At 41.6% G+C, this 27,051-nt stretch overlaps 2 protein-coding genes across 4 annotated transcripts; one reads left to right on the forward strand and one right to left on the reverse strand.

Annotated features, from left to right (window-relative positions):
• Window positions 1–79: 79 nt before the first annotated feature.
• tmem121b (transmembrane protein 121B) lies at window positions 80–6,186 on the forward strand. The gene has a single exon (XM_040173347.2). The coding sequence runs from the start codon at window positions 1,115–1,117 to the stop codon at window positions 2,081–2,083; it is 969 nt and encodes a 322-aa protein (XP_040029281.2). The 5' UTR covers window positions 80–1,114; the 3' UTR covers window positions 2,084–6,186.
• il17ra1a (interleukin 17 receptor A1a) lies at window positions 3,296–26,888 on the reverse strand. Of its 3 annotated transcripts, XM_040173349.2 has the most exons (12): window positions 26,443–26,888; window positions 20,646–20,670; window positions 20,291–20,437; window positions 20,017–20,138; window positions 18,767–18,890; window positions 16,614–16,661; window positions 16,373–16,521; window positions 15,081–15,149; window positions 13,457–13,526; window positions 9,234–9,341; window positions 7,562–9,029; window positions 3,296–7,349 (listed from the first exon to the last, which is right to left on the reverse strand). In XM_040173349.2, the coding sequence occupies exons 1-11, from the start codon at window positions 26,530–26,532 to the stop codon at window positions 7,597–7,599; spliced, it is 2,385 nt and encodes a 794-aa protein (XP_040029283.2). In that variant the 5' UTR covers window positions 26,533–26,888; the 3' UTR covers window positions 3,296–7,349; window positions 7,562–7,596. The 3 variants fall into 3 exon arrangements, with proteins under 3 accessions (XP_040029283.2, XP_040029282.2, XP_040029284.2); XM_040173348.2 differs by having other exon boundaries at window positions 3,296–9,029; XM_040173350.2 differs by lacking the exons at window positions 20,017–20,138; window positions 20,291–20,437; window positions 20,646–20,670; window positions 26,443–26,888 and adding an exon at window positions 19,396–19,525 and having other exon boundaries at window positions 3,296–9,029.
• Between the last annotated feature and the right edge of the window lie 163 nt (window positions 26,889–27,051).

Here is a 27,051-nt window from a genome sequence, read left to right on the forward strand (position 1 = left end):
TATATGTTGAATAATGTAGTGAATGAAATGCAATATATGAGTATGAATGTATTTTAAAGGCTGAATTACATGCATGACTACAAAATGTGGGTTGGCGGGTTGAGGCATAACAAGTTAACAAAGAAATGATGTTATAAGGTATTGTTAGACATTTGAATAAGGCTTATTAAATATCCCGGTTACTTCCGAAGTTGGATCGGTTAGTGAGTTTTTATTTTTTTAGGAGCGATTAGACAATGGCTAGATGATTAGTTCCTGGTGGGCATGCGGCTCAGTGTATGGTAGGGTGTGAATGGTTGAATAATGACGTGTTAGAGAGAATATTCTTTTATTTATATATATATGGTAAAAAAAGGTAATTTCATAGCATGCATTGCGTCACTTGCAAATATATATTAGTTACATTTTGAAATCAGTGTAAACCACTTTTCTCATCAGCTTGGATCCACGTGGGAAAATACATACTATTAGAGATTGATTACCTGGTCGTTATTTCCTTCTTCCAAAAAAAGTTGTGAAAAACACCTGTAGCAAATGCCAGGAGTGAGTTACTATTAAAACAAAAATGGTGACATCATTTAAGAGATATTTTATTAAGAGTCTGGCACAGGACTCTCACACGGGAGGCAACATAACATCATCTTCAGCAACAATTTAACCGCCTCATTTGTATTGTGATTTGTTTTAACTGATTATCATGTATTATCATTGCTATTACTTATTTTTATAATGATTCTTATTGATACTAATGTATTTACTTTGTTGTATGATAGACTAAACAATTAAGAACTAAATAAATACATGCAAATAATTCAGCTGTAGTCACGCACCGTGCTCCACACTTTTTTGCGCATGTCTCTCTCTCCACCTCTAAGGAAGGAAAGGAAGGGAGGCAGCCGCACGAATACGATGATTGCTAAAACTGGGGACGAAACTCCAAAGGCAGATCCGATCCAAAGCGAGCTATTGCCCACATTCCCCCGTCTCCTCTTCTCCGTAAGCCGGGCAGCTAAGCAGGAGGCGGGACACCCAGTCCACGAGCGGCAGCATCCTTCCCGAGGAAGGCTGCAGAATTCAGCCCCTTGTCTTCTCCAACGCGGCCGCAGCCTGCATCATGACATCGGGGGAGTTCATGCAGACCGCTCCGCTGCTAGCGCATACATCCAAGAGGAGTCTGCTGTACAAGGCGCTCTGCTTCCTCCTTCTCGTCTTCCAGGGGGGCATTCTGGACTTTTACCTCATCATCTTCACTGACTTGTACTGGTGCTCATGGATCGCCACGGATCTGGTTGTGATCTCGGGCTGGGGGATTTTTTTCATGAAGAACGCGTGGAGCAAGAGGGAGAGGGCTTGCGGCTTCCACCAGAAGAGTTCCATCTTCGGCTGTAATCTCGGGGAGTTCACCTACGCTTACCTGGCATGGCTCATATATGTCATCGCCTGCACCCCAAAGGTGGTGCTCATCCTGGAGACCTCCATCCTGGATCTGATTGAGCTTAAGGTCCCGTGCGGGGTGACCGGCTTCAAGATCATCGTGCTGCTGTCCGCGCCGCTGCTCTTCTGCCTCATCAACTCCATCATCGAGGATCTAAACGGGGCGACGCGGCACCACTCCCACAGCTGCTTCATGAGCACCTGCTTGGACCTGCTCGACAGCTTCACGCTAGTGGAGATGCTGCTGATGAGAGAGATCCCCACCGTGTATCTGAAGTACACCGTGGTCTCTGTGTATTTCGCGGCTCTGGCGGTGCCGGTGATGTGGCTTTATGAGCTGACAGCGTCGGAGCTCCGCTGCCGGTGGCTATGGGCCCGCTTCTGCATGGGCCTGGTAGTCAACGCGCCCCTGCTTGTGGTCAGGTGTTTCTTGGTCTTCGTCTATAGGATGCCGGTGTCGGTATTCATGTTCAAAAACATATTCTTCTTGGTGTGTAAGTTCCTGGAACTGGTAGAGCAATGTGTGGCGGTGCGGGGGGCCCGGAGGCTGGCCGGAAGCAGCAACCAGGCCCAGTTCTCCCATTGCGTGTCCGAGAACGACATGTGTCCTCACGGTTACGTCAACACCCTGGCCGTAACTCATTCATAGAGCTCTGGGCCCCGAGCGGGAAAGCAGAGACGAGAGGGAGAGGGAAAGTCCGTATGAAATCCGAATAGCAAAGCCCACTCCTGCTTCCAGATAGTGGCTCTGGGTAAGTCATGACTTGGGGCGAAAAGGCCTCATAGGAAACATAATACTTCCTAACCTTTAATTTATTATATTTGCAATTATATTTCAAGCAATTATATTTCAAACTAAACTAAATTATTTCTCAAACAAAACTTGGAAAAATATAGTAATAATAATAATAGTAATAATTTCTAAAAGACAGGTCCCATGACTGGATGAAAATACGAGGGCCTTTGCCCTGAAGCAGCGTGATAATCCAGCCTTAGTGTGTTTTTAAACAACAACATTGGCAGCATGATTGATAAAATAGAATGTGATTCAAAAACACATCTATGGATTATTTATCATAGACTAAAAAAATGTTTTTACAGGGTATGTTGCTTTACTGTAAAAAAGTGAGATGAGCGCAGCTCTGAAACCTGGGAGTGAACTAATTTTTCTGAGGTTTTGACTGGAAGTAAGACATTTTACATAACAGTAGTATGGATTTTCCGATTTCCAATGCAAACGCATCATCTGTTCAAGGTTTACAGTACTCCCCTCTCAGCGTATTCTACAGGTGCTAAAGTCAAACCCAACACCTCCAATAGCCTACAACAAAGGGAAAACAAACAGCAATGCTTTGGACCTTGTGTTGATTTGTGTTGATGTGTTCAGTCTGCGTGTTCCACGGCGTCCTTAAAAGGTAGGACAGGGAAAGCAGGACAAAGGCTGGACTTTGTGTTTTGCTGGGACTTAAAGTGCAATTCTAAGAATCCTATGGTTCACTAGGGCTCTACTCCTGTTTTACTATTTCTCTGACTTCTGGGTTCATGACCCTCAAAAGATCTCTGGCAACTCCAATATTCATAATGTAAATAAAATAGATTTAATGGTCCCTTGACGGCAAGACCTGAATTTCTCAAAGAACAAGGAAACAGACATTTATTCACTAATGAGCGTACAGTATTTCTTCTTTGCCAAAAAGCGATAACCAGTATACAAATCAGTCCAGCAGACTTAAAGGGTATGGGTCTTTTTCGACACACTGTCGGGTGAAATTTGGGGCTATAGAGATATATCAAATGGAAACCCATTTTTCTCAAAAAAACAAAACAAATGAATGTGCTGTAGAGATGACCATCACAGTAGTTTCTGAAATCACTCTTTTAATGTCTCAAACCTCTAAGATTACAAAACAAAAAAACGCTTTGTATGTTGTCATGTACATTGTTGCACAATGTTTTAGGTGGCTTATTTACACGTTTGCCAATCAGCTTGCTACTCGCTCGTTAAGTTTTTGGACAAGTCTGCAGCGATAAATGAGAAGCTATCGGGGCTCCACTGTAAACTCACAGCAAACAGGTTTGTATTAGGTTGTAACTCCAACTAAAAGTCTACAGAATAATAACTGTTATTTAGTGTTATAATATAAAGCTACCCCAAAGTTGTAAAAACAAATATACAACTGCTGTTTACGGCTTGCTGCGCTCCCTTTCTCTTCCGGTCTCTCTTTGTCTTTCTCGCTCTCAAAACCAGAGCCTTGAAGCAAGCATCGACATGCTTTTAAACGCTAATTCTTCTCACATACAGTTCAAAACCAGTGTGACTCATATATTCAGTGACCATGACGATTGTTAAAAGCAGCAAATAGAAGCACCACTATGAGCCTAACAACTCTTTTGAGCAAACATACCCACTCACATTTGAAATGAAGGCACAGAAAAATAAACAAAAGACACATAAATTCACATAGCAACAATAATGTTAACAAAGAGGAACAGAGCTGAAACAAGTGAATTAATAACCACAGAAAAACTCACTGCATACACATTGCTCTTATAAGATAACAAACATAATATTTCACACCTAAACTGAATTTAAAGCTGCAGGACAGTTAAATTCCCCTTTTAAAATTAAGTATTTTTCAAAATATTTCTGTTATGTTTGTTCTTTTTTGCAGCCTGTACGTGAAATGAGAAAACAGTTATTACAGTTTGTATTTATAATTCATCCAGTTCAATTTCAAAATATTATTTTATTGTTTAATTAAACTTCATTTGATTTGAAAGTCAGCTGTTGGCTGCATACAGACACTAATACAATTTAATTATAAATAGGGCTAAATCATAAACATTAAAGAGATAAACATTTATATTTTGGTCTGTACATTGTACTATGGATGGCACTGACATTTTTGTTCATGGTCCTGAAATAACAGCTTAGCCACAGCCATGTACCTCGGCCCATATTGTTGTTGTGTTGGGGATTTTGTGGAATATTGGATTTTAGAAATATCTGACCCTGCAAATCAAAAAGCTTTAACTCAATAAGATGGTGCATCTTATTTGTTCAGCACATTCCTAAATTGTCATGGCGATATTAGGTTCGGTTTAGGTGGATTTGGAATGGGAGGTTGACTGCAAGATTGTCCTGCCCAACATATGTTTGTTTTTTTACAACTCTGTATTCAACACCGCTCCCGTACAATTAAACTGCATTCTCTAATTATATTTTGACGGGAGTCTCCCAAATTAAGCTTGCAGTGTTATAGTGAAACAAAACAACAAGAAAAAATGATCAATATAATTGGTTTTGTTGAAACAACATAACTACTTGATTGTGACATGCAGCCTCTTTGGTATCATACTAAAACGTTTTGGGTGTGGAACTGTAACAGTGCAGATCGAGAACAGTTAGTCGTACTTATTCAATCCAAATCCTTATAATTGTTTTTGTAATGGTCTTACCATTGCATCTTACGAGCACATTTTGAATTGGATCAGCATTTGGATCAATTTGAATTCTTTTGTGTGACTTTGGTTGTGACCAAATTACCAGACTTTAAAAATGTGAATAATTAAATGTAATTTTAGTTTATAATCCACCATTTCAGAATGTTCGTGGCAGTTTACATCCTGCTGAGTTGAAATGGGAGGCAAGCATAGTTCAGGTACTGCTGGAAACAAACAATGATGCCATTCCACACTAAACCATTATTTTCAGCAGTGAACTGATGAAGCTTTGTTTGAATAACAGTACAAACAACTTATCATGGCATGGTCACTGCCCTCCACAACAACCTTCTCCATAAGCTTATAGTACCGGTAATGTTACATTAAACAAACATTGCAGATCAAACTTTATGAAAAATACGTTTGTAAAGTCAATTGTGCATTATGGTTCAGAAGGGTCCTAATGGTTCTAGAGCCTATGCATTTGGAGTTGAATTAACTTAGTGAGGTGAATTTAATCACAATTTGTTCAGATCATTTTTGGAGATTCACAATCTCCAGAGCAAATTTTCCCTCTAAAAAATGCATAAAAAAAATAAACTGAATAGATATTCTTATATGTACATTGCCAGTTATTATGCGTGACCTCTCTCTGCTATACACAAAATACATGTTCACTGCTTCATTGATTCTCCCGGTTTTCTAGGTTTCTCTTTATTTCCCTTGTTCGAGGCCTATCATATATTACCAAAGTACAACAAATGTTATATTGTAGTTAATTTATTTGTTTTCCTCGTGCCATTATTCTGCTAAATGTTGGTATATGTATCTTATCTACGCTGTTGGAAAGAAGGTCCAACTATTTGGATCTGCACATGAAGCTACCCACTCACCAAACTCACGAGCAAGGGCAATTGTTGTAATTTATCTTTAAATTAAAACTACCAAAAGTATAGTGGGTATTTAACCTGCATGGGCAGGCACAGTGGCTAGGTACACTGAAACAACTAATGGCTTTCATGGACATGGACAAGGAAATTGAGTCAATCATGCTATACAGATTCAAATGTTTAACCTACGTGCAATGAAAACCATAACGTGTGCAATCTGAACAACATCTAGTCTTATACAGGCTTTTTTTTTCTTAAAAAATGTTTACAGTGAAAGAAGATGGCTGACAGATATGATTTCAACTGTGCTGTAAAGCCATGTCATGTGTATATCGTACTGATATATTCTATGTACTGTATATACTAACCTATTATGTGGTTGAAACATGTAATAAACCTGAGGATTTGTACAACGTGATTTGCATTATATTTCAGGATTTCTTTATACACATTACTATTATATGACCTATATCCAATAGATAAAAGGACTATTGTTGAAGACAACACATTACACAACTACATTTGCAATGCAGTTTAAGTTTTAAAAAGGCACGGTTTGATATCATATCCATCACATCTATATGCTGTTGTGAAGAGATATCTGTCGGGGGAGAATTTGTTGAGGTGCATATTGTGAGTGTCTCAAGAACTCGTATGTGACCTTTCTTGGGAAACTCGTGACCTGACCTAGTCCACGATGAAATCCATATGGGGCCTGGACAGACCATATCATGTTCTTCTATTTACCTTTCTCCTATTCCTGTCTGTCAAAATGATTGACTAGGTCCCACTAAGAGAGGGTCGCGGAGGTTCCCAAAACATCTGGTTACCATTCCTCGAACCTTCAGAGATGTATAAAAGCTCCTGGTCCCCCCTAGAAACTTTGTCAGATCTTCCTGCTCCTTTTGGGGGAAGGAACATTCTGTCCTTTTTCAGCTGAATTGTAGTCATTTGACTTCTGTCTGTGCTTAGGGCTTGTGCTGATGATTTCTGTATTCTTTATCATTTTTCTATATTCTAGTTAGTAATAAATACTTAATCACAAAGTTTGGGATACTTTTGATTTCTCACAAGGGCTAAATCCACAAATTTCCACCACAATATCTACTGAGTTAAGCATGCTCACCAGCTAGCCGCAGAGCTTTCTATCCTGTAATACTACGTGTACCAAGAGAGGCAAAAGAGAGTCACTGTAGCATCACAGTCTGTCCTCAGTCCAATGTGAGCAGACAAAGTAGTAGCCTTGCAATCCTATTGGAGGTAAAGGGTCTGTTCATATTTTGAGTTTGTTTATTAAATTAAATCCAAAATGACAGAAACAAGAAAACAAATCATACTTAAGTTTGGCCAGACTACTTGGCCAGTGATATAGTAGTTAGCTTAGCAACTCAAATTTAATCACACACAGCTGCCCAGGGAAGTGTGGTGTCAAATCTGTGTGATGGCAAGAATAGCAAGTTGATAATCAGACATGGAGTTCGGGCAGCTCTAGGGTTAGGGCTGGGTGAATTCAAGATCTTACAGTTGATGAAGGCCCTTCTTCGGAGCCATCCGCGCCTTTAAAGTGGACTTCAGGGCCCCCTGTGGGATGGGGCCGGAAGAGTGTGTATGAATACATCTTGCCTTATCGATTCAACACAATCATGTTTTGAATAAATAAAAATAATAATACAAAAATAATAAAGGAGTTATTATACCCCAAAATTGTTATTGGAGTCTTACAGTTCTGGCCACAGTTCCTGTTAAAGCTTTTACACCCTGCTAAATTCAGGCACTCACTCAAGGTTTAGTACCTATTTCTGGACTGTCAGCATCCATTCTGCTCAGATTATCCAATATTCTTATTAAACAGCTCCTCTTGCAGTCTTCGCAGGGCCACCAATGGATCATTTTTGACTGGGTGTTCATGCTGGGAGGACATTTTTGAGATGTAGCCTTGATCAGACCCGCTGCAGGGGGTCTTTCTACTGGGCTCCAGAACCTCGTCCTCCTCCATCTCAATGTTTCCGACCTCGGATTGATGGAAGGATTCTCTCTGAATACTGGCGCACAACAATTCTTGAGGTTTTAAGTTCACTGAGGCCTGTGGGGCTGAACTTTTCTTCTCTGAACAAGCAGAGAGTTGACCCATCGGTAGCATGGAATCCTGTTCCTCATCCTCTGTGGGAATTTGACCAAAGGGTTCTGCCTGCAGGGATAGCCAGTTCTGTCTTGGTGGTTGCAGGTTGTTCAAAACCGGCTCAACTATGTAGACAGATTCTGACCTGGGGCTGTGAGGATTGACGTGATACGTCAACACCTCATTGCGATTTGACAGATACTGATGTTTGTGCTTAAGGTTGACTACTGGTGTAAGTTCTGCTCCTGACGACAGTTCGTTTTTTGGGTTGAGTTTAGGTGTAAGCACAAAAAGACTATCACCATTGTCATTGATTTCTATCTCATGGATGTAGAGAGGAAGTCGATCTCTTATAAGAGGAACACACTCTAAAACAGGAGGGATCTGCAGCTGGCCTATGAGTCGGTTAGCCTCAGTCATGACCTCCTCCTCATTGTTTACACACTCCTTTTTGAACCAGTCAGGATTTTCCAACTGATAGGCCTGGAAGGCTTCGATTGCCTTCTTCAGTGCTCCACCTGATGGACAGTTGAAATATTCGTCCCCACCAATGCCCTTGATCTGGTTGACCTGACCTGGCTGATACTTCTCAATGTCTAGGATGCGGAAGTACAGTTCTTCGAAATGCTTCATGAGCTTGTATTTGACTAGGATGTCAAAAACTGATGGCACGTCTTGTTCCCCGCTGAGGTCGTCAAAGTAGGCCACCATGTACTTGCCCTGCATGCCGGCCTGATGCATGTCTGGTACGAAGAGGTTGAGAAAAGGAGTGAGCATGTCGTCAGTAGGGGAGAGAACATCTTCCCTCAGAGTCACACGGCCTTGACCACACATGGCCTTCCACTTTGCCTGAACGCCTTGTGAGCACAGTACAAGGATTTTGTCAGATGGATTTTTTAGCTGTTGACGTTGCCACTCAAGCCAGCGAAGGCGCCCCACCATGCCAACCGAGGTGGAGTCCAACAAGTCCACTAGCACCTTGGTGCCACACTTGGCCTGAAGGAAGGTGCAGAGCTTTAATACTACGTCGCTGTAGAGACGGTGGTCCTGGGAGTAGATGACCAGCACTTTGGGAGGCTGTTTAACTTGCCCCTCCTGTGATATCTCACCTACCACAGGTGTTGCAGTAACACCAGTTTTGCCTGAAAGTGCATGACAGAACAGATGAATGCCATCGTCCAATTAAGAGTCATTTTAAGATAGTTTTAATTTTAAGATGCTATACATATGAACAAAGATATGCCTCAGCAACATATTCTACTGCAACGTATCAATCAAGGTTTCTCATTGAATCTTTATATATTTTGTAGTTAGAATAGATCAAACAGAATATGTATTGAACTAACCTTGCTTTCGGCAGAGGACGTACATTACAACTGCTATGACCCCACACAGAAACATCACTCCCAGGATGAAAAATGTGTACACCGGGCCATTAGGGGCTTCTGTTGGCTCTGCAGGGGAAATCAGAACACATTTGATAAGATTCTGACTATCAAAGAAAAATTGTATTGAAATTTAAGTTTGGCACGTCTTTACTGGATATTATGAATCTTTCTTTGTTACAGGACATGTACCACAGTCCTTCAAGGTAGCTGTAATTAAACCTCTTAAGAAACCTACTCTTGCTCCAGAGGTGTTGGCTTACTACAGACCTATCTCTAATTTTCCCTTCCTCTCGAAGATCCTTGAGAAATCCGTCGCAAAACAATTATGTGACTTTCCACAAAAGAATGCTTTGTCCGAGGGTTTCCAGTCACGATTTCGAGCATTGCATCATAGCACAGAAAAAGCACTGGTGAAAATGACGAATTATCTTCTTCTTGCATCGGACCAAGACTCATCTCTTTTCTTGTCTGGTCTTGCTGGACCTCAGTGCCGGATTTGATACCATCGATCATTGTATCCTGCTTCCCTAGACTAGAACATTTGATTGGTATTAAAGGAACTGCTCTCAGCTGGTTTAAATCCTATTTATCGGATCGATCCCAGTTTGTGCTTGTAAACGGCACATGCAAACTGCAAACTGCATAAACTTCCATTGTTATGCAGACGATACTCAAACATATCTGTCGATCAAGCCAGAAAAGACCGACCAGCTTGTTATACTTCAAGAATGTCTTGGAGACATCAAAACTTGGATGACCTACAACTTCCTGATGCTAAACTCGGAAAAAACAGAAGTTATCATGATCGAGGTCAGCTGTCACGTGATACAGTTTCTCTGGATGGAATTGCTCTGGTATCCAGCAGCACCAAGAATCTTGGAGTTCTTTTCGACGAGAATAGGTCCTTCAACTCTCACATAAAGAAGACTTCAAGGACTGCCTTTTTTCATCTACGGAATATATAGAAAATCAGGAACTTCCGGTCTCAAAATGATGCAGAAAAACGTGGATAATGGTTCAGGCTCAGGTAAGGTTCAGGTAAGGCAGCCGGTCCGGCAGCCGGTCCGGACTCCGTTTCCCCTCACTCCCTGAAGCATTGTGCTGACCAGCTGTCTCCGGTGTTCACTGACATCTTCAACACCTCCCTGGAGACATGCCACGTACCAGCCTGCTTCAAGGCCTCCACCATCATCCCTGTCCCCAAGAAGCCCAGGATCACAGGACCCCCTGCAGTTCGCCTACAGAGCCAACAGGTCTGTAGACGATGCTGTCAACATGGCCCTCCACTACATCCTCCAGCATCTGGACTCCCCAGGAACCTACGCCAGGATCCTGTTTGTGGACTTCAGCTCTGCTTTCAACACTATCATCCCGTCCCTGCTGCAGGACAAACTCTCCCAGCTGCACGTGCCCGACTCCACCTGCAAGTGGATCACAGACTTCCTGTCTGACAGGAAGCAGCACGTGAAGCTGGGGAAACATGTCTCAGCCTCTCGGACCATCAGCACCGGTTCCCCCCCAAGTCTGCGTTCTCTCCCCTCTGCTCTTCTCCCTGTACACCAACAGCTGCACCTCCAGCCACCAGTCCGTCAAGCTCCTGAAGTTTGCGGATGACACCACCCTCATTGGACTAATCTCTGGTGGGGACGAGTCCGCCTACAGGTGGGAGTCTGACCATCTGGTGTCGTGGTGCAGCCAGAACAACCTGGAGCTCAACGCTCTAAAGACAGTGGAGATGGTTGTGGATTTCTGGCGGAACAGAGCCCCACCCTCCCCAATCACCCTGTGTGACTCCCCCGTCACTATTGTGGATTCCTTCCGTTTCCTGGGCTCCATCATCACCCAGGACCTCAAGTGGGAGCTGAACATCAGCTCCATCACCAAGAAGGCTCAGCAGAGGTTGTTCTTCCTGAGGCAGCTGAAGAAACTCAACCTGCCAAAGACGATGATGGTCCACTTCTACACGGCCATCATCGAGTCCATCCTCTGCTCCTCCATCACCGTATGGTACGCTGCAGCCACAGCCAAGGACAAGCGCAGGCTTCAGCGGGTCATCCGCTCTGCAGAGAGGGTGATCGGCTGCAATCTGCCGTCCCTGCAGGACTTGTTCGCTTCCAGGTCTCTGAAGCGAGCTAAAAAGATCGCGGCCGACCCCTCCCACCCCGGACAAAAACTGTTTGTGCCCCTTCCATCTGGCAGGAGGCTGAGGTCCATCAGGACTACGACCTCCCGCCACACGAACAGTTTCTTCCCGTCGGCAGTCGGGCTCATCAACAGAGCCCGGTCCCCCACTGCCTGACTATAACACTCCACCGGTCACTCCCCCTCATACTGCACATGCCACTTTAACTGCAATTCATCACTTTGTCACTTTGTCTCTTGTCTGTTACTTGTTTGTTAGTGCACTTTATGCTTAATACTTTTCTTTAACTTTTTAATATTTAACATTTTTTAACTTTATTCCCTTGTTTTATACTAACCCATAGCCTTAGCCTTATTCTACTATCCCATTGCACTAGCATTTCATTCCACTTTATTTTATTACTTGTGCACTGTTGTCTTGTCTGTCTACTGTCGCGCGCTAACCGCCAAGACAAATTCCTTGTATGTTTGACATATTTTGGCTAATAAATGTTTCCTGATTCCTGTCTGGACCCTGTTCATGCCTTCTGCCGTTGCCTTGCTGACACCTGCTGCTGCTGTCATCATTATTACCATTTTAAATATTATCACTATTACTGTCAACATAAACCAACAATAACCTTTGTTTTCTTTGGATGGTGGTTCTATCTGATGTTGGTTGTCCCTGCAGTGGTGCTGCCTGGCTTACATCTCGCAATCATTTGAGTAATTTCTGTTATAGGAATTGAATGTATTGTACATCTTTTACATTGTTCATTCTGTACACATGATCCATTGTAGTCGGTTTATCCCAGGAAAGGGATCCCTCCTCTCCCTAAGGTTTCTTCCCTTCCTTCCCCATTAAAGGGTTTTTCATTTTTTGGGGGGAGTTCCTGTGCCGATGTGAGGGTTTCGGGACAGAGGATGTCACATGTGTACAGACTGTAAAGCCCTCTGAGGCAAATTTGTAATTTGCGATTTTGGGCTAGACTTGAACCGGGAAGAAATAGCAGCCAGAAAAGCCAATAGTTTTGTTTATGACCAAAAAAAAGTACTTTCCCCATCAGCCTCAACTATTCTGCTTTGTGTGGTGCTAACTTGTTTTGATCCAAATTTTAGGGCAGCAGAGAGCTTGACACAACATTGCAGCGTTAACACACTATGGAATTCATTAACATTCATTTAGTATGGCTGTGACACACAAAATAGAATAATTTACTTTATCAAAAACACCGGTCTTTACACTGCGTGTCAAAATGGCCACTAGGCCTTTCTCCCTAAATTGTTTCCTAATTTCACACACACATACGACTCGGCCTCCTCACATTCAAAGTAACAAGGACGAGCTACAGAGAAAAAGCATTTGAGGAAACACATATCTTGAGAAAAAAACACTTTGTGCCCTTAAAATTTAGGGCTTGATAATAGCATCATACAGTTAGTGTGGGGAGGGCGGGTTGCGTTACAGGTGGAGTTCCAACCATTTTCCATCAAATTGCCAAATACTGTGGAAAGCAGGTGTGGCTGCCTGTTCCTAACTTCTACTTATTCTTTCTTTGTTGCTGAAAAAACAGGTTTCCCAACTGAAATCAATAAATACTTACTGTGCCTTTGGATTGTGTGTAATGGATTGTCACAAAATAAAAACAAATTATGGAGGGGAGATGAAAAGGATGTTGCATGCATACAGATTGTAGAATTCCTGAGGAAAATTTGGCATTTGTGATTTTGGGCCGTACAATATAAATTAAATTGAAAGAAAAACTGTAGGATCTTGTGCCAATAACTACCTTCAGAAGTCACACCTGTGTGCAAGTTAAGCCAGTGGAGCAGCATTAAATCCATTATTACAAAATCTAAGGAATAGGGCACCCCAACACCTCTGATGAGAGGAAAAAGTCTTGCGGAAAGCAAAGAGGATCAGAGATAAAACAAAGAGATCAAAAGACTCAACAGTATATCTCACAGAGCTGAGCTTTATGGAAGAGTGGCCAGGTGAAGCCAGTTCTTAAAGATATTAATTAATTAAATATCAATATAAGGGCTAGGAGCCAACATACCAGGACAAATATATAGTGTTCTCCTTTGACGGGCACAGTCCTGGCCACATTGTGGGAAAAGAGGTTTGATCTGCAAAGAAAAAAAGTCATGTCAACAAATGGGATCAGAGAGAATGCAGTGCATGCGGAAAGTATTCACAGCGCTTCACTTTTTCCACATTTTGTTATGTTACAGCCTTATTCCAAAATGGATTAAATTAATTATTTTGCTCAACATTCTACACACAACAACCTATAATGACAAAGTGAAAACTGTTTTTTGCAAATTTTTGCAAATCTGTTAAAAATAAAAGAATGAAAACATAACATGTACATGTTATGAATACGTACATGTGTAAGTATTCACAGCCTTTGCTCAATACTTTGTTGAAGCACCTTTGGCAGCAATTACAGCCTCAAGACTTGGGTATGATTCCACAAGCGTGGCACACCTATTTCTGGGCAGTTTCTCCCATTCTTCTTTGCAGAACCTCTCAAGTTCCATCAGGTTGGATGGGGAGCGTCGGTGCACAGCCATTTTCAGATCTCTCCAGAGATGTTCAAATCGGGTTCAAGTCAGGGCTCTGGCTGGGCCACTCAAGGACATTCACAGAGTTGTGCCGAAGCCACTCCTTTGTTATCTTGGCTGTGTGCGGGTCGTTGTCCTGTTGGAAGATGAACCGTCACCCCGGTCTGAGGTCCAGAGCGCTTTGGAGCATGTTTTCATCGAGGATGTCTCTCTACATTGCTGCATTCATCTTTCCCTCAATCCTGACTAGTTTCCCAGTTCCTCCCGCTGAAAAACATCCCCACAGCATGATGCTGCCACCACCATGCTTCACTTTAGGAATGGTATTGGCCAGGTGATGAGCAGTGCCTGGTTTCCTCCAGACATGACGCTTGGCATTCAGGCCAAAGAGTTCAATCTTTGTTTCATCAGACCAGAGAATTTTGTTTCTCATGGTCTGAGAGTCCTTCAGGTGCTTTTAGGCAAACTCCAGGCGGGCGGTCATGTGCTTTTTACTGAGGAGTGGCTTCCGTCTGGCCACTCTACCAAACAGGGCACTGTGCTCATTGGGACTTTCAATGCTGCAGAAATCTTTCTGTACCCTTTGCCAGATCTGTGCCTTGATACAATTGTGTCTCGGAGGTCTACAGATAATTCCTTGGACTTCATGGCTTGGTTTATGCTCTGATATGCACTGTCAACTGTGATAGCTTATATAGACAGGTGTGTGCCTTTCTCAATCATGTCCAATCAACTGAATTTAGCACAGATGGACTCCAATCAAGTTGTAGAAACATCTCAAGGATGATCAGTGGAAACAGGATGCACCTGAGCTAAATTTTGAGTGTCATGGCAAAGGCTGTGAATACGTATGTACATGTTATGTTTCCGTTCTTTATTTTTAACAGATTTGCAAAATTTGCAAAAAACAGTTTTCACTTTGTCATTACGGGTTGTTGTGTGTAGAATGTTGAGGAAAATAATGAATTTAATCCATTTTGGAATAAGGCTGTAACATAACAAAATGTGGAAAAAGTGAAGCGCTGTGAATACTTTCCGGATGCACTGTATATAAAATATATATATATTAAATATTATACAACAAAATATAAACATATTCGTAAAAAAATATTTTACCTCAACATCAAACTGGCAGCAAGATTTTGGACATTCATCCAGATGGAATGTTACATTCAGAGTCTTAGCCTGGAAGTTTAATAACGGAGAGAATTGAGCATTTAGGGAGCATTACACAGGAAGAAGACATTATACGATGACAATTATCCATTCAAATGTTTGACTATAACACTAGAGCATGTGAATCTCAACAAATGTCTATTGAGGAAATAAATGTCAGTTTAGTTTAGCACCACATAATTGCAACAGATGTGATAAGGTTGAGGGAAGTTGTCATATGAGGGCCATTGTAGGTATAAATAAATTACGGAGCTGGGGAAAGTCCAGGATTTCCAAGATCAAGAAACTCAAATTTTGTCTGCGATTATGAAGTCATAAATAAGTGAAAACTTTGATTTCATTTTTTTTTGTTTTCAGATTTTCAGTTACATTCTGTTAAAACCTGAAACGCTACCAAAGGTTGGGCCAACCATGCATATTGGGGCAATGTGGTTCCTTGACAAAAATAAAGCTGTAGTGTTCAGAAATGTATGAATGTATGTGAATGCTGCAAATATACGTATACTTGTTTTAATATTTTTGACTATATTTATTATTTTTCCATATTCTATTTCAGTTCATGTTTATCGTATTGTTACTACTATTATACAGTCTTTTATGTTCCTTCTAACTTCCCATTAAGTATGGCATTCTACTGCTGAGCAACTTGGTGTGTGCTTTGAAGAAGGGGGGTCGTCGTGGTGTAGGGGTCGAGAGGGGTGCGCTGGCAACCACAAGCTTGGTAGTTCGAGTCCTGGCTGCCCCATGTCCCATGTCGAAGTGTCCCTGAGCAAGACACCTAACCCCTAATTGCTCCCCAGGCAAAGATGTAAAAGCCATGGGTTAAAAATGTAATGTAAGTCGCTTTGGATAAAAGCGTCTGCTAAATGACCTGTAATGTAATGTAAAAGAAGAGTGTGTCGAGAACCTCTTTTTTTATTTTACAATAATCTAGTTATTGGCAATACAGTTTTAATACATGTGAATTTTATCAAAACGATGGGCACACTAGGTACCCTGTAGTCCTAATAGAGGACATAGGTGCTGACGTCAGACTCCGAATGCAACTGATGTCTCTACGAGGAGACAGTACAGTCAAGTGGTTTGCAGAAATAGTTGCTCAGGTACAAAACATAGTACGTTGTAATAAGCACATGCAGTAATGTTGTTGGTCAAATCACTTCATCTTCTATGGGAGACTCTAGCTGATGATACTCTAAGACAGAGAAATATCCAGCATGATGTGACCTCACCTTGTGTGTGCGCTTGGTAAGATCTTGGTAAGTCGAGCAGCGAACAATGATGATGTATTCCTCACAGAGCGTGTCAGGAGCGAAGCTGACATCCAGAGCGGATTTTTCACTGTCCACAGTCAGACTGATGTTCGGCTGCCACAGACTTCCTACAGTTTAGGTGACAAGGCAGTGGGTTATGTGTCAAGTGGTCTATGTTATTTACTCACTCTTACTTGGTTTGATAATGTCATGGACAAACCTCTCTCAATGCAAAACTTGGTCATCTGCATTTTGGGATCTGGACAACCTGTGTAAACCAGAGGATTATGGATAAATCAAGAGGAACCAGAATTCAGAAAAGTGAAGATTATACAGGTTGCACCAATTTTGCTTTATTGCACTGAAAAATAGAATGATTTGCAAATTGGCTAAGACTTGTATTAGTCATCTCACATTGGAATCTTTTGTTTGCCGGTATGAGGGGACTCATTTATAATCGTTTACAATACTGGGTCTGAAAGACGTGTACACTTTTTATGCCATCAGCAAACATAGGTCAACAAATATACCGTATTCGGCTATCAGGTACAACAGGTAATCCTTGAGCTAACGCAACTGTCGGACAATGTGTTGACATCCTCAGGCCATGAGTTTTAGTAAGTGCATCGTAAAAAAATATCCTAATTTTACGGAAAATAACTTTTTACAGTCGTTTTTCTGTAAAAACTCTATAAAATCACTGTGTGCCGGGTCTGTGAAAAACCACTCCTCAGAGTTGGGGAACCATGTTCTGCTGGAAAAAAGACACTCCTCATAGTTGGGGAACCATTATATGACCAGGTGTTGGGCAAAGCTCAAAAACTCATTAGAATAGTCAAACCTATTCCAGCCCTCTATGGTCCAATCTTTATGGTCTTTTGCAAACCTAAGCCCGCATTTCGTTGTTTCTCATTGATAAAGGGCCTTAGCCCCGCCCCTATGAGCTTTTTTCTAACAGTTCTCGCTGTGCACTTCACGTTTGAATGAGTTGGAGGTCAACCCGTTGAGTGGAGAGTTCTTTTCAAAAAGTAAAATCAGGTGTCCCTGTTTTGGTGTTAAAAAAAACTGGAACGTAATGGCTGCCATGTATGTTAATGCTAAATTGAGAAAAACTTGGAGTAGTGTCTCAATTCTTTACAGAGCGTTATGTTAAGTTTCAATTCAATCAGACATTCGGGCTGAAGGGAGGGGTCTTTCAAAATTAAAGTCAGCGCTAGGGGCTGCTATACAGAAAACTAAAATATCAAATTTTTCACCAGTCCTTATATGCAGGCAAGATTTAGTCAGTTTTGGGATATGATAAGGCTGCCAAAAAGTAAATTCATTTGGCAGAATTCTAATAAACACTACAGTTTCATCAGGGCCTTCGTGGCCCGAGGTTTTTGCCTAATAACATATTTTCCAGAACCGAGTCCCGTGGTACAACACAAAAAAGAGAATGCTTGTCTTGACAGGTCTAAACCCAAACAAGTCCCCGGCCGGTTACGAGAGTCTAAACACCAGAACTCAAAAGATTAGAAAGAAGGAATACACAAAGGCCAGAAAATTGGATATACTTTAAAAACCATTAGAGTTGGAAGAATTAATATAGATTCTTTGAAACACTACAGTTGAATTAATATAGAAAAAAAAGAAAATGTGTTATATCAGAAAGCTGGATACGATTCAAACACAAAATAGAAAAACAGAAAACTGAATATGCTTTATAAACCACTGTATTATGTACAATATTTGTGGGTTTATGTAATAAAATACAAACCTCCAATTGGAAAAAATTGTTACCAAACACTCTGCCTCCAGAGTTTTTCCACTGAAACCACCTTTCTCCTCCCCTCACCAACTATGTGATAGGCATGTGATGACCATCTACACTAGGCAGTGGTGAGTACTCCTGGATTTGTGGTATGCTGAATGAGTTATAAGGAGCTGGTATAAGAACGAAATAGGTGGGGAAAAGGCAGAGACGTTCTGCGAATTCTGACAAGAAGGAAATTTCTTACTGCCAAATTTAAAGATAAAGCCATTTTAAGCAACTTAGTGGCTACACAATTCATGATATCATGGGTTTGCAGATTTAAATCACCAACATGCATACAAACATTTAATGTGGATCCTACACATTGTTTTATAAATGATACCTCAGATCACCTAGAATTTTCAAAGCTTCTTATATGACCTTTTCTGCCACTTCTCTTTTCAGTATTCATCCTTTATAGTCCAGTCAACTATTTCACTTATGATCCAAACTTACAGAGACACACAAACAACATTTGTTCAACAGATATCAAAACTCAATAAAATAAAAGCATGAACAGACCATACGTATATAAATTCTTGTTAATATAAACAACTACTGGTTTTACTTCAGCTCACCAGGAGTGGTGACATCAGTGCTGACGTCATAGGTGCTGTAGCCAACCTCCGTTTTGGGGATGTTGAAGACAGAGACATGGTACGTCTGACCAGGGTCCACCAGCATGTTAGCTGACAACGACCACTGAAAGAGCAGAACATTGTTGTCTGTTTGTAATTTACAAACAGTGTTACTGAGCTCTACATGAATATATACAAAAGTTATTATCTTGTCTTTATTTTTTATTTAGCTGCAGCAAACTGCATAGTATTTATTTTGGGGGCTAGTTTGGGGGCATGCTTGAGGCAGTGACTCACACTTTCTGGAAAAACCTTTTATTACCTTTGTCACTGTCTCTGCTCGCTTTGTCCTCACAAACTAGGCTACTCTTAACCGGCCGATTGAGGTAAAACTGAAGAAGAGTGAAGCTAAAAGATAAATGTCTTGCATTTTCCCTAATGTGCAGCGGGGGGAGGGTCCTGGTTCCAAAGAAAAAAAGAATCAAATGGAAGTTTATGAGAAAATGACTCTACTTCGCTCTTAAAATGAGTTCATGGTCTCTCTCTCTAGTTTCAAGTTTTCTTCAAAACAACATCAAGTGAAATTAGTCAAAGACCATAAAAGAGGGTAAGCTTTAGGGCGGGGTTACCTTGTGATTGACAGGTTAATACGAGAGTATACTAAACGGCATCTCTGCGTCACCCCTCAATATGGTTGCTTTTGTTCACTGGTTGCAAAAAGTGAAGATGGCAGCGGTCAAAATTGAAGCTGGCGACGCTGGAATTGCCAAATTGAGACTTATCCAGTCAAAATGCATTATCACTATTACTGTAAGAGACATTTTGATTTTCATTGGTAACAGGGTCCATACAATTACATCAAATAAAGCATTGCAGATCCAGTTAAGTCTGCTTAATAATTTTCAGAAATATCTCAGCTTTCCATCATGGGTTTCATGTAGAGAAACATATAGACAGTTTCATTATGTAGATTAGCACCACCTCTTTGCTAAATCCTAATAGTAAATGCCCCCAGAAAGGACTTAAGCAGGTAAAATTGTTGAATGAAAAAGCTGTGCCCGAGATCAGGTCCAGTTCTGATGTTGTGAACTATGATAATATCAGCAGGACAAAAACAAGTTATGAGTCATCCGATTATACAATCATACAATAACATTAAATAGTGGCTCCCTTCATGTGAACAAATATATTATATCATAAGGCTCAAATGTTATATAAAAGGCACTATAATTTTGTGGTAAGCCACCCACCTTTTCCCCTGTCGGACTTCTCATTAAGAGTTTCTCTTCGAAGGAATATCGGACACACAGGTTCTGGTTGGTGGACATTACCAGAACATGAAGCTCGCTGGCTGTCAGGTAACCTACACTGCCTGAGGAGATAAAGCACATGTCTTTACTACATACCATCAAATGAAGATAAACTCTTCATCTGAAATGCACCAGTCATTAAATGGACTTTTTCCTTGTTTCCGAAATAATTGCATTTTTAAAAGGTAACATCTGAGATGGCCAATTAACTTACCATCATCCCTTATATTCCAGTTAGCAACCAGCACAGGATGCAGGTGTCCCGTCTCGTCCTGCCTGGTCTCGATGCTCACCTGGAGCCCCTCTGGACCGCTGGGAGTGTAGTTATAAACACTCAGCCAACCCTCATCCATACAGTTACCTGTAACATGACAGGCATATGTTGCACGGCAAGGAGCTAGGAAAACTTTTACTCTCATGTTCACATCTTGAAGAATTATTAAATTGATGACTAAATGTGGCTCATAATGTAATTCAACCGCCCATACTCCAAACCTGTAATGTGCCGGTGAAATAACACATAACAGCAATGACAATAGTAAGAATAAGGAAGAGTAAAATTTACTAACTTGTTGCGACTGTACACCTCAAACCCTGTGTCCAGGAAGAACAAGACAAAAGAGATTATAGATTAATAGTATTGTCAATCTTACAAATATACATTTACTAGTTTGCAAAGTTTTCAAAATTACACCATGTTACCTACAGATAGCATACAAACATTAAAAAAACATTATTTAACATAAAACAAAATCAAACATCAACAACTGGGTAAAGAAAGCCAGTATTTTTGTCAAATGATCAATTGTGTGTGTAATAGCTATTATTATATGATATTATTAGTATTTTGTATTTTTAATCATAAGTAGTATTGTTAAATTATTCTAGATATTTGCTTATTTAGAGAAGATTTAGTCATTAGTTTGGTTTAATTATTTGTTTTTGCAGTTTAAATAATAGGTCATTTGTTTTGGTTTATATTGTCATGACTTGTGGGCAACTGTTCATGGCAGGTAAATGAACTGCACAGCGCTTTTCTAGTCTTCCGATCACTCAAAGCACTACATGTGAGCTACCACACACAGTGCCACCTGCCCATCAGTAACTAACATTTACATACTGTAGTCACGGCCAGTGCTGTAGTGGTAAAATTAGAGGTGGGTAAACTCTGAATTTTGTGATCATACAGACCTCGACGCGATGCGAAGCAACGCAACACAAAACGTCGCGACTCTAGTAAGGCTGTCCTGGCTATATTACATTATGTTATCAGTAAAAGTCATATACAATCAATGACAATGAATAAATGTGTTAGTAGTTTGTAGTTTATTAAATCTAAGAAAACAGTAAAGAAAAGTATGTCAACACAACACAACAACACAATTGCAGATTAAGAACTATCTACATATGGAGTCTCCTTTTTATAGTAGTGCCCAGAGGGCCTCCTTGTCCTCCACGTCAGGTCCTGCCTTGCACAGAGGAGCCATGAACCCCAGAACACGTTCATGGCTCCTCTGTGCTTCTCCTCTCTGCATCTGTGCTCTCTGCTCTGCATCATTGCCTGTCCTCTCACTGCCTGAAAAAATATGTTGAATTTAACACTTAGCCTATGTACTACCTATGTCATCATAAATAGCCTATACAGCATGTTTTTTTTCACATTGAGAACTCTAATCTTCGCGTCACCAGGCGTTTTTCTTGTCCTTTTACCGTGCACGACCAGCGAACACAGAGCGCGCGACTACTCCCCCCCCCCCTTCCCCGTCGGTCGTTCCGCCCGCAACGACGACTACTACCCCCCCGTCGGACCTTCTCGACCGGTCCGCGAAATATTGTCTGACATGAAACCGGTCCGTGAGGTAAGAAAGGTTGGGGACCACTGGGCTGATCCACAGCGTGTATGTGCCTCCTGGATCCTGATTGGTCGCTGCTGCAGCCGCAAGGTGCTGATTGGATGTTCACAGACCGTAATACAGCGCAGATGAGCATGATTCAGACTACGGCGTTTATATGTTCAACAATAGGAAACGTAGTCTTAGCTGTTTTAAAATTACACCAAGTTTATTTCGGATTATTTCAACGGAAGAATACAAGGCGCAAGGAACTTTGAGGTGCGTAAACGCTATTTATAGGTGCGTAAACGCTATTTCCAAATTCTAGAGGTGCGTAAACGGCGTTTACCCTCCACTACAGCCCTGGTCACGGCTACAGGAGCAATGTTGGGGTTAAGAATCTTGCTCAAGGACACATCGACATGCGGGTTAGCATGCACTGGGGTGGGCTGTTGTGACGCCAAAAACACACTTTACCACGTAGGCATTCATGGAGTTATCTTGATTAAAATTGTTTCAACGATAAGCTTCCATGTTGTCATGACAGAAGAACATCAAATTCGCAGTCCAGATGACAAGACAGTGTAGTCAACGGAGAAATGAGCAATTATTCTTAAATATATGAATGAAATATAATTGACTATTTTCCTTACAAGTTGATGACAAGCACTTTAAGCTGCACTATATGTATGAAATATGATATACTATTGTCAAATTTGAATCCAACATAACATGAATATTTTTTTAAATTAAGATAAAAAATATAAACATTGTCGTGGACAAAGAAAAGGTTTATTCGTGTTTAGGAATTAAAACCAAGTAAAAAAAGATTTACAAAAGGGTCATAGTTAGGGTCATACTTTTTTATTTCATCTGTGAAATAGGTGGAATATAAGATGGCGCCGTGGATGGCAGTCTCGGTACTGCTAGGCTTGTCGCAATATGCGATAAAATGAACTCTCTGAAATTGTGTGCAATAATGTTTGGTACTGCGATATTCATTTTACATATAAATGAACGTCACCACCAACATTTAAGTTGATCGCGCTGCCTCTGTCCCTTTTCCTTGTGGAAAGCGGGGGCGGGGCGGCAGCGCGCGCACACAGACACAGCGGACCATGGAGGGCATGCTGTGTCAAGAAGAACAACGGGTTGAAGGAGAAACTACTGTACTACTGTGACAAGACAGGCTTTCAGCTGGACTCCTCAAGGAGGAAGGTCATTGTGTCACGGGGGGACTAAACATGCCTACAGGCAGGCCCAGGGAACACATCACAGTCCTGGCCTGCCTGAACGTGGTTGGAGAGGATACGCCCCCTTTTCATCATCTATAAGGGGGGATGTTCAGGGGGTCCTTATAACAAGGAATTGGTGCCAAATGCCCTCTATGGGAAGTTGCTAGCTGCGTATATGGACAAAGACCTTTTCAAGAAGGGGTTTGTCGAGCGCAGGAGAGCCTGCAACTGCTGATCATGGATGGTCATCAATCTCCACTGGATCCAGAGCTGGTCCGGGGGGCAAAAGGAATCGGAAATTGGGGGTGGCTGGGTTCGGGTTAGTATGGCCTCTACCTTCTGGACCCATTGGTGATTGACTGATCACGGGTCACATCGTCAGGGCCGCGGTGTGGGCCTTCCTCCACAGGGTTCATACACATTTTGACCAGTGGATTTCCATGACTTTTCCATGACTTCAAACAAAATGTCCATGACCAAATAAGTGTGAAATCTCAGTGTATACATGAAAAAGTGAGAAAATGTAGTATTTAAACTAACAATGAGAATACCAAAGCATACAGTGTTTCCCCCACCATTCAATTCGGTCTCAAGATGTTATAATTATACAATTATCCACTATGGATGAGTATCGTTTGGGGTTTTCCTGATACCAGTGCTAAAACGATACTTATAAAACATACCGGTGCCTAAACAGTGCCATTGTGCAGGAACTAAAGATATGTAACTTGTATTGAACGCATTTATGTTGGATTGACGCTCCTTGTGTGTCTCCATGTATTGACGTCGTGATTGCAGTAGGTGCAACACAGAAGAGCTGCGTTAGGCACAAGAGCATATTGTTTATCTGCCGTGTGACAGAATGTAGTAATTGTATATTATGTTGACGCATTGCAGCATAAAATAAACACAAAACGAAAAGAATCAAATGATCTCCTGTCATTCGAGGAGGAAAATTAAGTCACGTGTCTGCAGCTTAATACGGCTCAATGACAAAGAACACCGAAGCAACGCCGCCACGCCCTCTGTTTACAACTTGGAACTGCTGCTAGCAGGCGGGCAGCGCACGTCGGGAAATGTCGGTGTCGCGTACAGCGCCGGAGGCCGAAGAGAGAGACGTGCTGCTCTGCATGGGGGCTTCGCTAGCAGTCGACCTCTGATGGGGTTTCTGTAGTAGCTTCGCTAGCAGCGGCGCAGTGATGTCTGCTTCCTTTAGCACGGCTCGTTAATGCCGCTCTCCCATGTTTAAAATATATCATGTTCCTCCACATTACTTTCATTCTGCTCGTCCCGGGTCTTTGTTTGTCGTAACTCATGAGATGCACTTTTCCATATGTAGCCAACCACGGTTAAATCTACACTTCCCTGACACTGGATGATTCCTGAGCTACCGAACTTTTCAGTTAAAGCGCGTTTACACAGCCGCGGTGTGAATTATTTGCGCTGCGAGTATCAGAGCGTCCTGCGTCTCTTTAAAACCATATGAATGATTTCAAACGTAATATTAAATGAACCACATGACCATAGAAATATAACAAATTTCCATGACTTTTCCAGGCCTGGAAATGACCATTTTGAAATTCCATGACTTTTCCAGGTTTTCCATGACCGTACGAACCCTGCCTCCACCTCACTATCTCCAGCAAACCAATCAGCATCTTCCTGGTCTTCGCCTGAATTTGCCTTCCCCTCCCAACATCCACTTTCCCCAGCCCCTTGAACCCACCCCCTATCTCCAACCCCCAGAACCAACAGCCACCTGCCCCAGCTCCACGGCCAGGCTACTAACAGCTCAATAGATGATGAATAGTCTGACGATATTGCAGCTTACCAGACAGTGCATAGTAAGAGGAGGATTGCCCTCGGGAACCGAAAGCAGCTAATGAGCCAGTTATCCTCATGTGCAAGCAAATCCTCTCTGTCTCTAAATATGCGCTCTCTCCTTATTGCACCATTTGCAATGTCTTCTAGTAGTGCTAAAGCAGCCATTGTTTTAATAGTATGCATTGCACCACTTTATGCATTTTATATCCACTCGTGTAACTGCAGACACGTGTTAATTGTTAATCAGTGTTAATTGTTCATGTGTCTCAGATGTGCACATCACTCAGTCTGAAGACAAATTGTGTTCATATTTATTAATTATTAGAGTTTCCCAACATCACCTGTAAGTGTCGCCAAGGAATCAACAGCTGTAGAAAAGGGTCTACGACAGCCCTGAAGTTGGCGTGAGGCACGGCACATTTCCACGGTCATTTTGCTTTTGATACATCTGATCGTTGATATGAAAACGTGTGTTCGCCACTTTTTTGTGCATACGCACCCTTTCTACATGAGCCCACTGGTGTTTTGCAAGCCATTCATGAGATAAGAATAGTTTAACAAATGTCCCGCAGGTGGTGTTATACACTCAAATTAAAATGAAAGAGCTTTTTATTATACTATTTGAATATTATTTACTACTACTACTTACTATTTTTAAGTCCAGAATGAGGGGATTTGATATGTTCACAGCATCTATGGTAATTTTGGTGACCCTTTAATCATTTTAATCTAATCGAAAAATAATGCCTACAATGACAACGGACGTCTATCCAGGTAAGGTTAATTTACCAGCGTTATCGTCCCTTTACAGACTGACAATTTTAATTTATTTGGCTTGAAAAGGCGAGTAGATAAGGCTTTAACACCGCTAAATCACCTTAAAACACAATCATTTGTTTTAATAGTTTTACTTGTAGTTTGCTGAATCCAACCAAGTTAGGACCCAGTGTTAAACAATCCTACCCAAACTACCGGCAGTATTCACAGTATTCACAAAAAGTCACGGACACAAAACAACAGTGTGGTCAATATGTATATGTAAAATTAAATAATAGATGGCCAAGTAGAACAGATATTTGGACATCATTCTGCATATATTGGCCACAACATTAACTACATTACATCACGTTAGCTTAAAAGTTAAGTTGCGTTGGGAAAAAACGTTTCTAGACAGGAAGGAAAAAGACTAAGCTAAAACAGGTGCGTCCGTGGCCCCTGTACCCTTTGATAGTCTATTTTTTACCTTAACCAAAATGCCATGGTTTTCATTTTAAATCAAAAACAAAAAAGCGGAAATGTACGGCCGTATTTGTTGTCCAAAAACGAACAATCAAAACCAATAACTAGCTGTAAGTCCCCTTTTTTAGTTATAAGCGCGACAGCTAACCCGGAAATACGAATATTTCACATTAAAGCTGAAGGCAATAGAATGTTTGTAAAAGTACACGGACTGTAGACGGAAAACTTAACAGTACCTGTTTGGAGCAGTTGAGAGGAGGCCATGGTATAATCGTCACCGCGGACGAAACACAGATTATCACCAAAACTGGTCGAAGAAGAATCATAGTGAAGAAAGAAAACTGCCAGAGACTGAGTGACAAACGCTCGTGGTGATATCTGGAAACTTCCTGCTTCTACGTATTTTTCATGCAGTGTTTACAGTAAATGAGCTGTGCTACCTTCACGTTACCTGGGAATATAGACCACTACTCTGTTGATTTTTGCAGTAGGGCCGGGTGCGAAAAGTGGTCGGTGGCAGGTTCCTCTGCCTTAACGGCAGGTTGCGGTGGTCGGATCCTCCGGTGGTCGGTGGTCGGATCCTTTTTCAGAACGGCATAAGCCGAACTCAGTTGGGTATTCAGCGACATGCAAATATTATGTAACGTTCTGAAAAAGGATCCGACCAGCGGAGGATCCTGCCACCAACCACCGCAACCTGTCACCTACCACCGCAACTTGCCACCGATCATCGTCACCTGCCGTTAAGGCAAAGCATAACCTGCCACCGACCGCTTTTCGCGCTCGGCGTCGCTCGATTTTTGCTGCCTCTGATAATGATAAAATATCATGATTAGAGAAAATAC

The sequence above is a fragment of the Gasterosteus aculeatus genome, chromosome 4 (assembly GCF_964276395.1).
Source record: "Gasterosteus aculeatus chromosome 4, fGasAcu3.hap1.1, whole genome shotgun sequence".
NCBI classification, from domain to species: Eukaryota; Metazoa; Chordata; class Actinopteri; order Perciformes; family Gasterosteidae; genus Gasterosteus; species Gasterosteus aculeatus.